The following is a 14,276-nucleotide window of genomic DNA, read 5'->3' as shown; positions in this document are numbered from 1 at the left end:
ACTTTTCACGGTGGTCGGCCGATTACACTCGACTCGACTTTTAAGACAGTCGGGTTTCACAAAACCCGACTCGACCCTAAAAAACTAAAGGTCGCTCAACCCTACTCTCTAATATTAAAGGGAACCTGTCACCCCCAAAATCGAAGAAGAGGTAAGCCCACCGGCATCAGGGGCTTATCTACAGCATTCTGTGATAAGCCCCCGATGTATTCTGAAAGATGAGAAAAAGAGGTTATATTATACTCACCCAGGGGCGGTCACGCTGCAGTCCGGTCCGATGGGTGTCGCGGTCCGGTCCGGGGCCTCCCATCTTCATAGGATGACGTCCTCTTCTTGTCTTAACGCTGCGGCTCCGGCACAGGCGTACTTTGCCCTGTTGAGGGCAGAGCAAACTACTGCAGTGCGCAGGCGCTGGGCCTCTCTGACCTTTCACAGCACCTGCCCACTGTAGTACTTTGCTCTGCCCTCAACAGGGAAAACAAAGTACGCCTGCGCCAGAGACTATTATATTCATGGCTTACCGTCAGGATAGGTCATCAATATCTGGCAGCAGCTTGATGTGCTCAGTTGCGGAGCGGGAACATACAGCTCCATCAACTGCATTGTGTACTGCCCATCCACCCGCTATTAATTAGAATAGGTGGTGGACATGCAGTACCCAGCCGCGTCCACTATCCAGTTGATGGAGTTGTGCAGCTCCTCAACTGAGCACATTTCACCACTGCTAGCATCCCGGAAGGTGACGGGTGTCGTACATTCATTGATCAGATATTGATGAGCTATCCTGAGTATAGGCTATCAAAATAAACATCCTGGACAATCCTTTAATAGGTATACTTTCCAGTCTTGGCTTTTTTGGAGCCTTGATGTGGCCCCTTCAGCATAGCTGCCTGTTCTGTTCACGATCACTGGGTGTTATGAGCTACCTTGGAACCTGCACAGAAAATGTTTTTCTGCACTTGTGTACCTAGAAAGTAATTTTCTCTATAAGTGTCCATTTAGCTTATGTTCTCTTTTCTGTTTGTTCCCCTAACTTGTGCAATAATGTGAATATTGTGCTCACTCTGGGGTTACCATGGAAGTCAGAATATATCTGCTTTGTTAACATTCCTTAAAAGAAAATATTCAAAAGTTTTCCTTCACACATCCTGGTGATTCCTGTCCTGGAAAAAACAGTACTGATGAGATCCATGGTCCCATGTGTACATATGTCATACACATGTGCCGTCCGTGTGTCCGTGTTTGCTGTCCTTGTGTCAGTGTGTTACATCCATATGCTGTCCGCGTGTCTATGTAATACATTCCAGTGCCTGGGAAAGCCAGTACAGTTCGTGCTGCTCCCAGGCACTGGGTGATGAAGGCAGCTTTCATCATTGTCGCTTGGAGACAATGATGGGAGTTGTATTCAGCAGAAACTGGGTTACTCCTGTATAAAATAAATAATTAAGTAAAAAAATTTGCATGGGCTCCCACACAATTTTTATAACCAGCAGAGGGAAAACCCATAGCTAGGGGCTGATTTAATAACCTGGGACAAGGGGCAATACCCCATAAGGTTCCCAGATATGGTTCCTATAGATGCCACTCCATTACTAACCCATGGGCTTGATGTCACCTGACAATACAAAGCTGTCATCAATCCCACAAATATTACCCCACTTGCCACCACCACAGGGCTGGTGGGAAGAGTGAGGCTGAGGACTGATGTTGGTAGCCTGGGGGAGGGGGCAATATCTCTAACCCTTTTTCAGGCTATTAATAACCCACATATTGCACCCATATTTTGAATGGATTGAATTTTTAGGGGGATCCTACGTCACTTTTTTTTCTGGGGTCCCCCTTAAATTCACCAGTAAAGGCTAACCAAACAACTGTGAGCTGTTATTAACAGCCTGTGAATCTCATGCAGTATTGTCCCTTGTCCCAGGTTAATAAAATCAGCCCCAAACCATGAGCTTTCCCTCTGAAAAATTGGGAGCCCAAGCTATTTTTTAAATTTAATTATTTATTTTACACAGGAGTTACACAGCCGCTGCTGAATACAACTCTCATCATTGTCTCCTGAGATCAGCACGAGCAGGAGACAATGATGAGCCTTCAAAAGGCGTCCGGCACCTGGGAATGGCACGAACTGTACTGCTTCTTTCCAGGCGTCGCTACATATCATACTGATGACACAAAGATGTCATCAGTGTTCATCAGTGTGCACTTGTGTGGCAGGCATTTTGTCTGCGCTGCGCAAAAAAAACTGACATGTATGCGGGTTTTTCACATGGACACAGGGTCCGTGTGAAAAACCTAACATGTGCGCACCACCATTGAATACAATGTGTGCGCGTATTTCCGGTCCTTAAAAAATGGACCACATATGAACTTAAAAGTGCTTGTGTGAAGGAGGCCTTTTTAAAAATATAAAAAAATAAATAAAAAAGTTCCAATCACCCCCCTTTCGACCCAATCAAAATAAAATATATATAAAAAAATCAAACCTACACATATTTGGTATTGCCGTGTTCAGAATCGCCCGATCTATCAATTAGAAAAAGGATTGACCTGATCGCTAAACGGCGTAGCAAGAAAAAAAGTCAAAATCCCAGAATTACTTTTTTTGTTCACCACGACATTGCATTAAAATGCAATAACGGGTGATCAAGAGATCATATCTACACCAAATTAGTATAATTAAAAACGTCAGCTTGGAGCGCAAAAAATAAGCCCTTGCTCAACCTGAGATCACGAAAAATGGAGACACTACAGGTATCTGAAAATGGCGCAATTTTTTTTAACAAAGTTTGGAATTTTTTTCACCACTTAGATAAAAAAGAACCTAGTCATGTTAGGTGTCTATGGACTCATAATAGTATGGAGAATTACAATGGCAGGTGAGTTTTAGCATTTAGTGAACATAGTAAAAAAGCAAAATAAAAAATAACTGTGGAATTGCACTTTTCGCAATTTCACATCATTTTGAATTTTTTTTTCCCGTTTTTCACTACAAGATATCTTAAAACCAATGGTGTTGTTTAAAAGTAAAACTCGTCATGCAAAAAACAAACCCTCACATGGCCATATTGACAGAAAAATAAAGAAGTTACGGCTCTGGGAAGAAGTGGAGCAAAGAAACGAAAACACAAAAACGAAAATACCTCTGATCATGAAGGGGTTAAGTACCTTAGAGTACAGCACCCCTTTAAAGATGGCTTCATTTTTGTAATTGAAGTCTATTTAAAACACATACATTTGTGACTGTATTGATCTAGCAGCTGAGTACTTCAATAGTTTTCTATCCCCTAGAACTACAGAGTAAAAGTCAAACTATGAGCTCCATTTGCAGACATATGTTTTTTGGGGTGATTACCCCTCATCAGTGCAAATTAGAACTGTTTTGGCTGGGTGAAAGGCCTCTGATAGGGGATCTAAGGTAAAAAGTTTTTCCTAGTGGAGAGTGCCAAGTTGGGAGTAGGGAGACTTATAGGCCATGCAATGTTTAGTTGGAAATTTAAAAGTAGCCTCTTCAATGAGGAAGAGGACAGGAACACTAGTACCGTCTATGGGAAGTAGCAATCCAAAAAGTCAATATCAACCTTTTAAAGGGTTTTTCTATTGGCTTCTTATCCTAAGTCATGTGTAAAGGCCTTTTAAAGGTGGATATTGACTTTTATGATTTCTGCGTCCAATAGATTGCACTAGAGTTCTAGTCCTCTTCCTTTCTGGAGATGATACTTGCATTTTTAAATTCCCAGAGGAGCATTGCATGGCCTATAAGTCTCTCTACACCAACTTGGTGATCTCCTCAAGGAGAAATTTTTACTCTTTAGACCTTCTTTTATGGCCACGGTGCACCTTACAAGGAAGAAATAAATGTATATATATATAAACTGTATATTAAACTTCAGTTTTGAACCTAGATTTTAAATGTTGACAAGCTACACTTTCTAGTGTTAGTGTTTGGCATGTAAGATTTTAAAATAGATTACATATATTCAGAGAGAGTAACAGTGCTTATTTGTCTTATTCATATAGACAAATGTCAAGATCAGATCACACATTCTTTGGGTTATTATGTTCTAGCTGAAGAGCTAGCTACCATTGAGTGTCCAATCTTGCAGTATGTAACACTGGACCTTTCTACACTTCAATTGGATTGGACTAGAAAAGGTTCAGAGATCCTGGATGCTACAGAGGAGCCGAGAATACAGAGAAAAACAGACGCCTTGTGGTTCTTACCTGCTGTAGAAGAGGATACAGGGATCTACACTTGTATTTTGAGGTGTGTAATACTTTCAGTTATATTACTTTTCAATCAACAAATATACATTTGGTATCTCATACTTTCAAATGAGGCTGTCCAGTTTACACCAGGAACAGTAAAATTTATGCACCTGCTTTTTTTATTGATTTCAACATGAAGCCTTAATCATTATTAGTGTTGAGCATTCCGATACCGCAAGTATCGGGTATCGGCCGATACTTGCGGGTATCGGAATTCCGATACCGAGATCCGATATTTTTGTGGTATCGGGTATCGGTATCGAAACAACATTAATGTAAAAATGTGTAAAAGAGAGAATTAAAATAAAAAATATTACTATACTCACCTCTCCGACGCAGCCTGCACCTTACCGAGGGAAGTGGCAGCGTTCTTTGTTTAAAATTCGCGCGTTTACTCCTTACGTGAAGTCCCGGCTTGTGATTGGTCGCGTGCCGCCCATGTGACGGCGACGCAACCAATCACAGCAAGCTGTGACGTAATTTCAGGTCATTCAGTATTTTAAAATTACGTTCCGGCTTTGTGATTGGCCGCGTCGCTGTCACATGGGCGACGCGACCAATCACAAGCCGTGACGTCACGGGAGGCTGGACACGCGCGCATTTTAAAATGCACGCGTGTCCATCCTCCCGTGACGTCCCGGCTTGTGATTGGTTGCGTCGCCCATGTGGCGGCGACGCAACCAATCACAGCAAGCCGTGACGTAATTTCAGGTCATTCAGTATTTTAAAATTACGTTCCGGCTTTGTGATTGGCCGCGTCGCGGTCATATGGGCGACGCAACCAATCACAAGCCGGGACGTCACGGGAGGCTGGACACGCGCGCATTTTAAAATGCGCGCGTGTCCAGCCTCCCGTGACGTCACGGCTTGTGATTGGTCGCGTCGCCCATGTGACAGCGACGCGGCCAATCACAAAGCCGGAACGTAATTTTAAAATACTGAAGGACCTGAAATTACGTCACGGCTTGCTGTGATTGGTTGCGTCGCCGCCACATGGGCGGCACGCGACCAATCACAAGCCGGGACTTCACGTAAGGAAGTAAACGCGCGAATTTTAAACAAAGAACGCTGCCGCTTCCCTCGGTGAGGTGAGTATAGCAATATTTTTTATTTTAATTCTTTCTTTTACACATTAATATGGATCCCAGGGCCTGAAGGAGAGTTTCCTCTCCTTCAGACCCTGGGAACCATCAGGGATACCGTCCGATACTTGAGTCCCATTGACTTGTATTGGTATCGGGTATCGGTATCGGATTGGATCCGATACTTTGCTGGTATCGGCCGATACTTTCTGATACCGATACTTTCAAGTATCGGACGGTATCGCTCAACACTAATCATTATCATGGATTTTACTAATCATGAAGAACATGTGGATGCATATAGCCGGCCCGGGGAGAAGGGCAACTGCTAATGGGGCAATTCACAAAAGAACATACCAAATACTGTATTTTCAGATGCACATTATTTTTTGTATATTAATTAGGCACTCACAGAGCTGTGTGAATGATTCTTTGTGTGAACGCATGTGCCAATTAGTGGATGAGGAGCTAATTGGCGCACACAAATTCAAACACTTTAAGATTCAATTCGTAGCTTTAAAAAACGTAATCATCACCGAATGTCTTTTTGTATGACCGCGTGGGCTTCTCCACCATTATGACCCACAGCTATGATATCTAGCAAAATCAGACATTGCATGGGGGGGGGCATATGGGCCATGTGAGGGGTTGACATGCTTAGCTGCTCAGACACATGGGTGGTTAAAGTCTCTCAGTGGTTTATTGCCTTATAAACAAAAGAAACTAAATGGTAACAGAAAAACAGCCTGTCCGGCTCAAATGAAAATAAAAAATTCATACAACATCCTGCCCAGGTCCTCTGGGACAACACATATGGCAGCTCTCGCAGGAGCTAGCAATCAGGAGGCTTACTTTCCTCCACACACAGACACCGGAAAAAAAAATAGTTGGACATTTAACAACCTCCAGCCACACCCTGGAGGTGGCAATATGGTGGGTAGGCGCCCGCCCATCTCTAACCTACCCACCTTAAAAGCCATGCCCATATAGCAACTGGATTGCTCTCAGCACATATCATGCAGGAGAAAACACTTATGGCTTTTACATCATGCAGGAAAGCAACCTTTGTGACACATCTCCCCTCATGTACAACACCAGTGACCCTGTAACAGCCATCACATACTAGCGGTTTGCAGTGGAATACAGTTTATATGGCAGAGTTGTTTTCCATCTCCATAGGCACTGGGTAAGCCTTTCCTGCAGAGTGCAAGTTCTTATGCTCAACAGGGTTCTTTCTCTCCTGTAGTGTGTAAGCTCTTAAGATTAGTCAGGTTCTTACTCTCATGTAGTGTGCAAGTTCTTAAGGTCAGTGAGGTTCTCTCCTGTAGTGTGTGAGCTCTTATGGTCAGCGGGGTTCTCCCTCTCCTGTTGTGTGTGAGCTCTTATGCTCAGCAGGGACCTCTTTCTCCTGCAGAGTGTGAGCTCTTATGCTCAGTGGGGTCCTCTCTCTCCTGTTGTGTGTGAGCTCTTATGCTAAGCAGGGACCTCTCTCTCCTGCAGAGTGTGAGCTCTTATGCTCAGCGGAGTTCTCTCTCTCCTGCAGAGTGTGGGCTCTTATGCTCAGCAGGGTCCTCTCTCTCTCCTGTGTGCAAGCTCTTAAGGTCAGTGAAGTTCTCTCTCTCCTGTAGTGTGTAAGCTCTTATGGTCAGCGGGGTCCTCTCTCTCCTGCAGAGTGTGAGCTCTTATGCTCAGCGGGGTCCTCTCTCTCCTGCAGAGTGTGGGCTCTTATGCTCAGCAGGGTCCTCTCTCTCTCCTGTGTGCAAGCTCTTAAGGTCAGTGAAGTTCTCTCTCTCCTGTAGTGTGTAAGCTCTTATGGTCAGCGGGGTCCTCTCACCCTCTCCTCTCCCTCACATGTATTTTCCGAGCAATTACAAGCTTTTCAGTATTGAGATTTAAGCAAATTTATTCTCATCAAATCAAATATTTGGTGATAATTTGTTGAAGGTGAATTCCAATTTCTAAAGATCCTCTCATCTCTAGTAGGTTGGTCATGTTGACTATGAAGAAAACTCAATACTGTTTCTCTGGAGGGTTCTGTGCATTCATTCAAGGTAGAACTCAACACGTCTGTGGTGAACTTCTGAGCTGCATGGTCAAAGTACCATGCAGTCTAAATGGAACAGTAATCCAGTAGAGTCTGGTTCTTCCTCTGTTTAAGAGCAGTTGTATGCAAATCAGACAGTACTAAAGCTGAACCCTTGACTTGGCATAGTGTTCTTCAACAGCCAAACAAACAACAAGCTCAACTGACAGTGGCTTATCTACCAAGAAAACAAATGGATCATGAGTTTAAATTATAACTGCTTGATCCTGATCTCCTCTCACAATATCTGTTGGGGGAGAGTGGGAGGCCTCCATACACATGTATATGGCCAACTTTACATTTTCACATATACTAGTAAAGGTACCTTCACACGAAACGACTTTGTAACGATATCGCTAGCGATCCGTGACGTTGCAGCGTCCTGGCCAGCGATATCGTTTAGTTTGACACGCAGCAGCGATCAGGATCCTGCTGTGATGTCGCTGAATAAAGTTCAGAACTTTATTTGGTCGTCCGATCGCCGTGTATCGTTGTGTTTGACAGCAAAAGCAACGATACCAGCGATGTTTTACACTGGTAACCAGGGTAAACATCGGGTTACTAAGCGCAGGGCCGCGCTTAGTAACCCGATGTTTACCCTGGTTACCAGCGTAAAATGTAAAAAAAACAAACACTACATACTTACATGCGTCCCCCGGCGTCCGCTTCCCACACTGACTGAGCGCCGCAAAGCGAAAGTGAAAGCACAGCACAGCGGTGACGTCACCGCTGTGCCCTGCTACTGCCGGCGCTCACCCAGTGCAGGAAGCGGACGCCGGGGGACGCATGTAAGTATGTAGTGTTTGTTTTTTTTACATTTTACGCTGGTAACCAGGGTAAACATCGGGTTACTAAGCGCGGCCCTGCGCTTAGCAACCCGATGTTTACCCTTGTTACCCGGGGATCTCGGCATCGTTGGTCGCTGGAGAGCGGTCTGTGTGACAGCTCTCCAGCGACCAAACAGCGACGCTGCAGCGATCGGCATCGTTGTCGCTATCGCTGCAGCGTCGCTTCGTGTGAAGGTACCTTTAGGCTGTAAAGTGGCAGATCAGAACTAGTGTAAAAGAGGATCTATCTATTTAGACATTACATAGGACATTGTTTCCTAATATGAGATTAAGAAACGTTTCAGTCTCATTTACTAAACACTTTTATATGTAAACTCTATTCTTCACATAAAAAAAATGTAAAATTTCCTATGGAATCCATCAAACTTTCTGCTGTCAGTTATTTCATATAGTGCCACAAAGGATGTTGGCAAAACTATCTACACTCCCTGCATGTATGACTTTACAAAGCTCTAAAGGGCTGTTTTTTTAAGGTTTTTGCACAAAAATCTAGTGACTTTTGACATTTTTAGCTGGTCATGGCCAGCTTTTCCAAAGTAGGCAGAGATGGGACAGGGCAAGATGAAGTCTACCTATTTAATTCATCAAAATTTGCACTACTTTAGTGGCACACATTTTTCATGAAATGTACTGGAGTAACATCTTTTTGGAGGTGCATGCCAGTTGCAAAATGCCAGTCTTAATGAATGTCTTTGTGTCTTTTGAATTTTGAAAGCTGGCTGAGAGATTGCACTAAAATCAAACTAACTATGCATTTTTTGCTACAGTATGCATACATGAAAGTGGCACTGACAGGAGACAGTTAGAGACCTTAAATATAGGCATCTAGAAGTTGAAATGAGCCTTAACCGCCCAGGAAATAAATGTTGTAAATTAACATAGCAAGTAAGCTGTGTAAGTAGTATAAGTATATAAGTAGTATAAGGTCCTCATCCGGTGACATCAACTAGTCATGTTGTATATATTTTTTGTACACTTTACACCTAAAAGCTAAAGAGAAATACACTTTTGTCACTCACCCGTCTCGGTCCAGATGCTTTGCTTTGTTTCCTTCCCCTGTAGGCCCTCTCCTTTGATTCCAAGGATATACTGATAGGGAATTTAGATTGTGATCTCCATCGGGGATAGTGATGATAATGTCTGTGAATCGGTACGAAATATGTTGGCGCTATATAAATAAAGAGATTTTTATTATTATACTTGTCCAGGCCGCGTCACTATGGCAGTGTGGTTAGGCACAAAATGGCACCTGGTCAGTATGGGAAATTTTTGTCTGGGTCTGCCTCTGTTAAGTTCCTTTCCTTGATAAGGTGTGATATTTATAGACTGGCTAAGCTTGATTCATTACGAAAAGTTATTCTGACTAGAGGCACCATTCACATGTTATGAAGGGTGTTTTCTATTGTATTGTATGGAGGACGGTTTTTGAACTCAGCTTCTAGTTCTTCGTCATGTGTTATGATTAGTGTTGAGCGATACCGTCCGATACTTGAAAGTATCGGTATCGGAAAGTATCGGCCGATACCGGCAAAGTATCGGATCTAATCCGATACCGATACCCGATACCAATACAAGTCAATGGGACTCATGTATCGGACGGTATTCCTGATGGTTCCCAGGGTCTGAAGGAGAGGAAACTCTCCTTCAGGCCCTGGGAACCATATTAATGTGTAAAATAAAGAATTAAAATAAAAAATATTGCTATACTCACCTCTCCGACGCAGCCTGGACCTTACCGAGGGAACCGGCAGCGTTGTTTGCTTAAAATTCGCGCTTTAACTTCCTTACGCGAAGTCCCGGCTTGTGATTGGTCGCGCGCCGCCCATGTGGCCGGGACGCAACCAATCACAGCAAGCCGTGACGTAATTTCAGGTCCTTCAGGATTTTAAAATTACGTTCCGGCGTTGTGATTGGTTGCGTCGCGGTCACATGGGCGACGCGACCAATCACAAGCCGTGACGTCACGGGAGGCTGGACACGCGCGCATTTTAAAATGCGCGCGTCTCCTGCCTCCCGTGACGTCACGGCTTGTGATTGGTCGCGTCGCCCATGTGACCGCGACGCAACCAATCACAACGCCGGAACGTAATTTTAAAATCCTGAAGGACCTGAAATTACGTCACGGCTTGCTGTGATTGGTTGCGTCGCGGTCACATGGGCGGCGCGCGACCAATCACAAGCCGGGACTTCGCGTAAGGAAGTTAAAGCGCGAATTTTAAGCAAACAACGCTGCCGGTTCCCTCGGTAAGGTCCAGGCTGCGTCGGAGAGGTGAGTATAGCAATATTTTTTATTTTAATTCTTTATTTTACACATTAATGTTGTTTCGATACCGATACCCGATACCACAAAAGTATCGGATCTCGGTATCGGAATTCCGATACAGCAAATATCGGCCGATACCCGATACTTGCGGTATCGGAATGCTCAACACTAGTTATGATTGATTATACTATCACTGAATGTAGTGTATAAAGTATTCTGTACTGTGCCCTACTGATTTGTAACCACGCTGCTGTTTTTTAACGTTTTTTTTTATGGGATTCTCTGTTGTTGTGTTGTTTACCGATTTAATAAAGATTGAACTGAAATTTGATATAACGTGGTAGATAGTGCTTATTGATTACTTGGTGGTAATAGTTGCGACATGATATACCTTAGGTACCCCCAAGATTTTTGTTATTTTGATTGATATTGAAATGGGTTTATATATCCTATTTTTCGTAATAATTTGGGTTACTATGGTAATCTGGCAAACACCTCCAAGATCATCACCAAAGGCTAGTTTCACACTAGCGTTAACTGCAATACGTCGCAAATGCGTCGTTTTGCCGAAAATACGCATCCAGCAAAAGTTCTTGCTGGATGCGTTTTTTCGTCATAGACTAACATTAGCGACGCATTAGCAACGCATTTGCGACGCATTGCCAAACGTCGCGTCCGTTTTGCGACGCTTGGGCGTGTGGTAGCGGACTGTTGGGAAAAAAAAACCTTACATGTAACGTTTTTTGCTCCCGACGGTCCGCTTTTTCCGACCGCGCATGCGCGGCCGGAACTCCGCCCACACCTCCCCGCACTTCCCCGCACCTCACAATGGGGCAGCGGATGCGTGGGAAAAATGCATCCGCTGCCCCCGTTGTGCGGCGGGGACAACGCTAGCGTCGGGGACCTCGGCCCGACGCACGGCGACGGGCCGAGCCCGACGCTAGTGTGAAAGTAGCCTAAGATGTTTTAAGGCTGACTCAGGGCATGTCCTGTCTTGAGTATTGAGATAGTATTGTTTTGAGCAATCATGTTCTTGCTAGGAGTTGCTTCACTTACCACTTAGCTCCATTCAGCTTTCTGATTATCTCCTGCAACTCCTGACTTCAATTGGACTGCCAGCATTTATTTCCAATCTCAGTCCAGCTCATCTAGGTGTACTACACACCTATCTCTGTAATGAAGTTCCCAGACAACCGCATTTGTAATTGTTCATGGTGCAGTTCACACCTCAATCTTTGCAATTTGCAATCAATGTAACTCAGTTTGCCTATTCATCACTGCTGTCCTGTGGTTAACCATCTATCTGCTGCAAGCATACAACTCTGTGTGACATGCAGAAGTAGTGTTAACTGCTGTTGCTTTAAAAGTATCCAGCAACTAGAGGGGTTAACACAGTCACAGGAGACAGGGAGTGGTTATCAGAGCCCCAGGGGGATTGTGTGAAACTGGTTGACTGTTCTGGCAGCAGCTGAAGGGATTAGTGGTGTGTGTCTGTGATCTGTCTCAAAAAACATTCAGGCAAGTGAACCATAGGGACACAAAGATCCATTACAGAGTGGAGCTGGGCTAACCCCTGGATGGCTAGTTGAGAAAGTCTATTAGGAGCAGGAAGATAAGTACTCTTAAGAAATTGTGTCTCAGGGATAATTCTCTCTGCAAACCCTCCTCTTCTCCTCCATTACACTGTGCTAGAAGGAATGCTGTGGACTGCTGAGCTTTTGTAAAGAGTCTTGATCTGTGCTGAACTGTGCTCTCAAAAGAGACTTAGTCAATGTGCCTCTAAGAAGCACTGTACTGTTTATGCAGCCTGTGCTTAAGAGAGTAGAATTGTACTGAAAGTACTGTGACATTAAACTACCCGGTTCATGTTCATGAGGACTCTATCAATTGTATCTGTGTGAGCAAGTGGATCCATCTTGTGCCTGAGGAAGCGGCAGTTCCAAAGAATTCATGAGACCTGTCCCGCCCCTATCTGAACCTAGCAGCGTACACGTAACATCCGGAATTAAAACACCATGCCTTCTCCACTACATTATCACCTCCTGTCCATGCTGCTTACCTTAACCTATGACTTAGAGAATCCACTTCACCCTGTAAGCCTACATCAGTCACCTTATCCGGTTCGGTCCATCATGATTTCTGCCTACACATTCTTATTTATATACACTCATTTACAAAGATTTCCTAGAAGCCCGATTATGTAATTTGTAGCAAGCAAAAACTATTGATACATACAGCAACTAAACTTAATTTCACTTTTGTTTTTTTTCAGAAATGCATCCTACTGTGTGGAAATATCACTGTCACTAAATGTCATGAGTGACACACCAGCATCCTTCCCTTATGTTAAATATGAGCAAATTGCTTTTGAAAACATGGAGTTTGAGATGATTTGCCCAGCTTTACCCTATTTTATAACAGAAGATATGAATATGACGATTAATTGGTTTAAGGTATGATTTTTCACTCTATGCGATAACTCTATGTTTTCCCTCAGGAAGCATTATCTATATATATAAGAGGCATCGTGATTACTAGCTAATCCCGCCCCCTACACAGTAGCTCCGCCCCACCACATTACCACACACAATCCGCACCACATCACCACACACAATCCCGCCCCCCACATTACCACACATAATCCCGCCCCCCCACCACATCACCACACATAATCCCGCCCCCCACCACATTACCACACATAATCCCGCCACTTCAGCACATCACCACACATAATCCCGCCTCCTAACACATCACCACACAATCCCGCCCCCCAACACATCACCACACAATCCCGCCCCCACCACATTACAACACATAATCCCGCCCCCCCACCACATTACCACATATAAACCCGCCCCCCACCCCATCACCACACATAATCCCACCCCCTCACCACATCACCATACATAATCCCGCCCCCACCACATTACCACAGATAATCCCGCCCCCCACCACATTACCACACATAATCCCGTGCCCCCAACACATCACCACACATAATCCCGCCCCCCACCACATCACCACACATAATCCCGCCCCCCCACCCCATTACCACACATAATCCCGCCCCCCACATTACCCCACATAATCCCGCCCCCCACCACATTACTACAGATAATCCCACCCCCACCACATTACCTCACATAGTACCTCCCCCCACCACATTACCACAGATAATCCCGCCCCTCCACCACACTACCACACATAATCTCACCCCCACCACATTACCACACATAATCCCGCCCCCCCACTACATTACCACGCATAATCCCGCCCCCACCACATTGCTACAGATAATCCCGCCCCCCAACCACATTACCACACATAATCCAGCCCCCCACCACATCACCACACATAATCCTGCCCCCCACCACATTACCACATATAATCTCGCCCCCCCACCACATCACCACACATAATCCCGCCCGCCCACCACATCACCACACAATCTTGCCCCCCCACCCCATCACCACACATAATGCCGCCCCCCACCCCATCACCACACATAATCCTGCCCCCCACCCCAATACCACACATAATCCCGCCCCCCACCACATCACCACACATAATCCCGCCCCCAACACATCACCACACTATTGTTATTAACTTCATTTTAAGTTCATTTACCACCTGTGTAAGCGCTATTGAATGTTGTCATTATTTACTTTAGTTTAATCACCAGCAGCTTTAATTAGATAGCAATGAGCGTGCCGAGCGTTAGCTGGTTG

At 44.7% G+C, this 14,276-nt stretch overlaps 1 protein-coding gene across 1 annotated transcript in view; it reads left to right on the top strand.

Annotated features, from left to right (window-relative positions):
* The window catches only part of IL1R2 (interleukin 1 receptor type 2), a 44,848-nt gene that overhangs the window by 5,415 nt on the left and 25,157 nt on the right, over nt 1–14,276 (top strand). Inside the window, exons 3-4 of the mRNA XM_077299664.1 lie at nt 4,024–4,270; nt 12,821–13,001. Coding sequence (XP_077155779.1) covers nt 4,024–4,270; nt 12,821–13,001 — 428 coding nt within the window. The remainder of the gene's footprint in view (nt 1–4,023; nt 4,271–12,820; nt 13,002–14,276) is intronic.

This window comes from Ranitomeya variabilis, chromosome 3 (assembly GCF_051348905.1).
Source record: "Ranitomeya variabilis isolate aRanVar5 chromosome 3, aRanVar5.hap1, whole genome shotgun sequence".
Classification (NCBI taxonomy): domain Eukaryota; kingdom Metazoa; phylum Chordata; class Amphibia; order Anura; family Dendrobatidae; genus Ranitomeya; species Ranitomeya variabilis.
The sequence above is the reverse complement of the archived record's forward strand: the minus strand, read 5'-3'. Positions and strand labels throughout refer to the sequence as shown.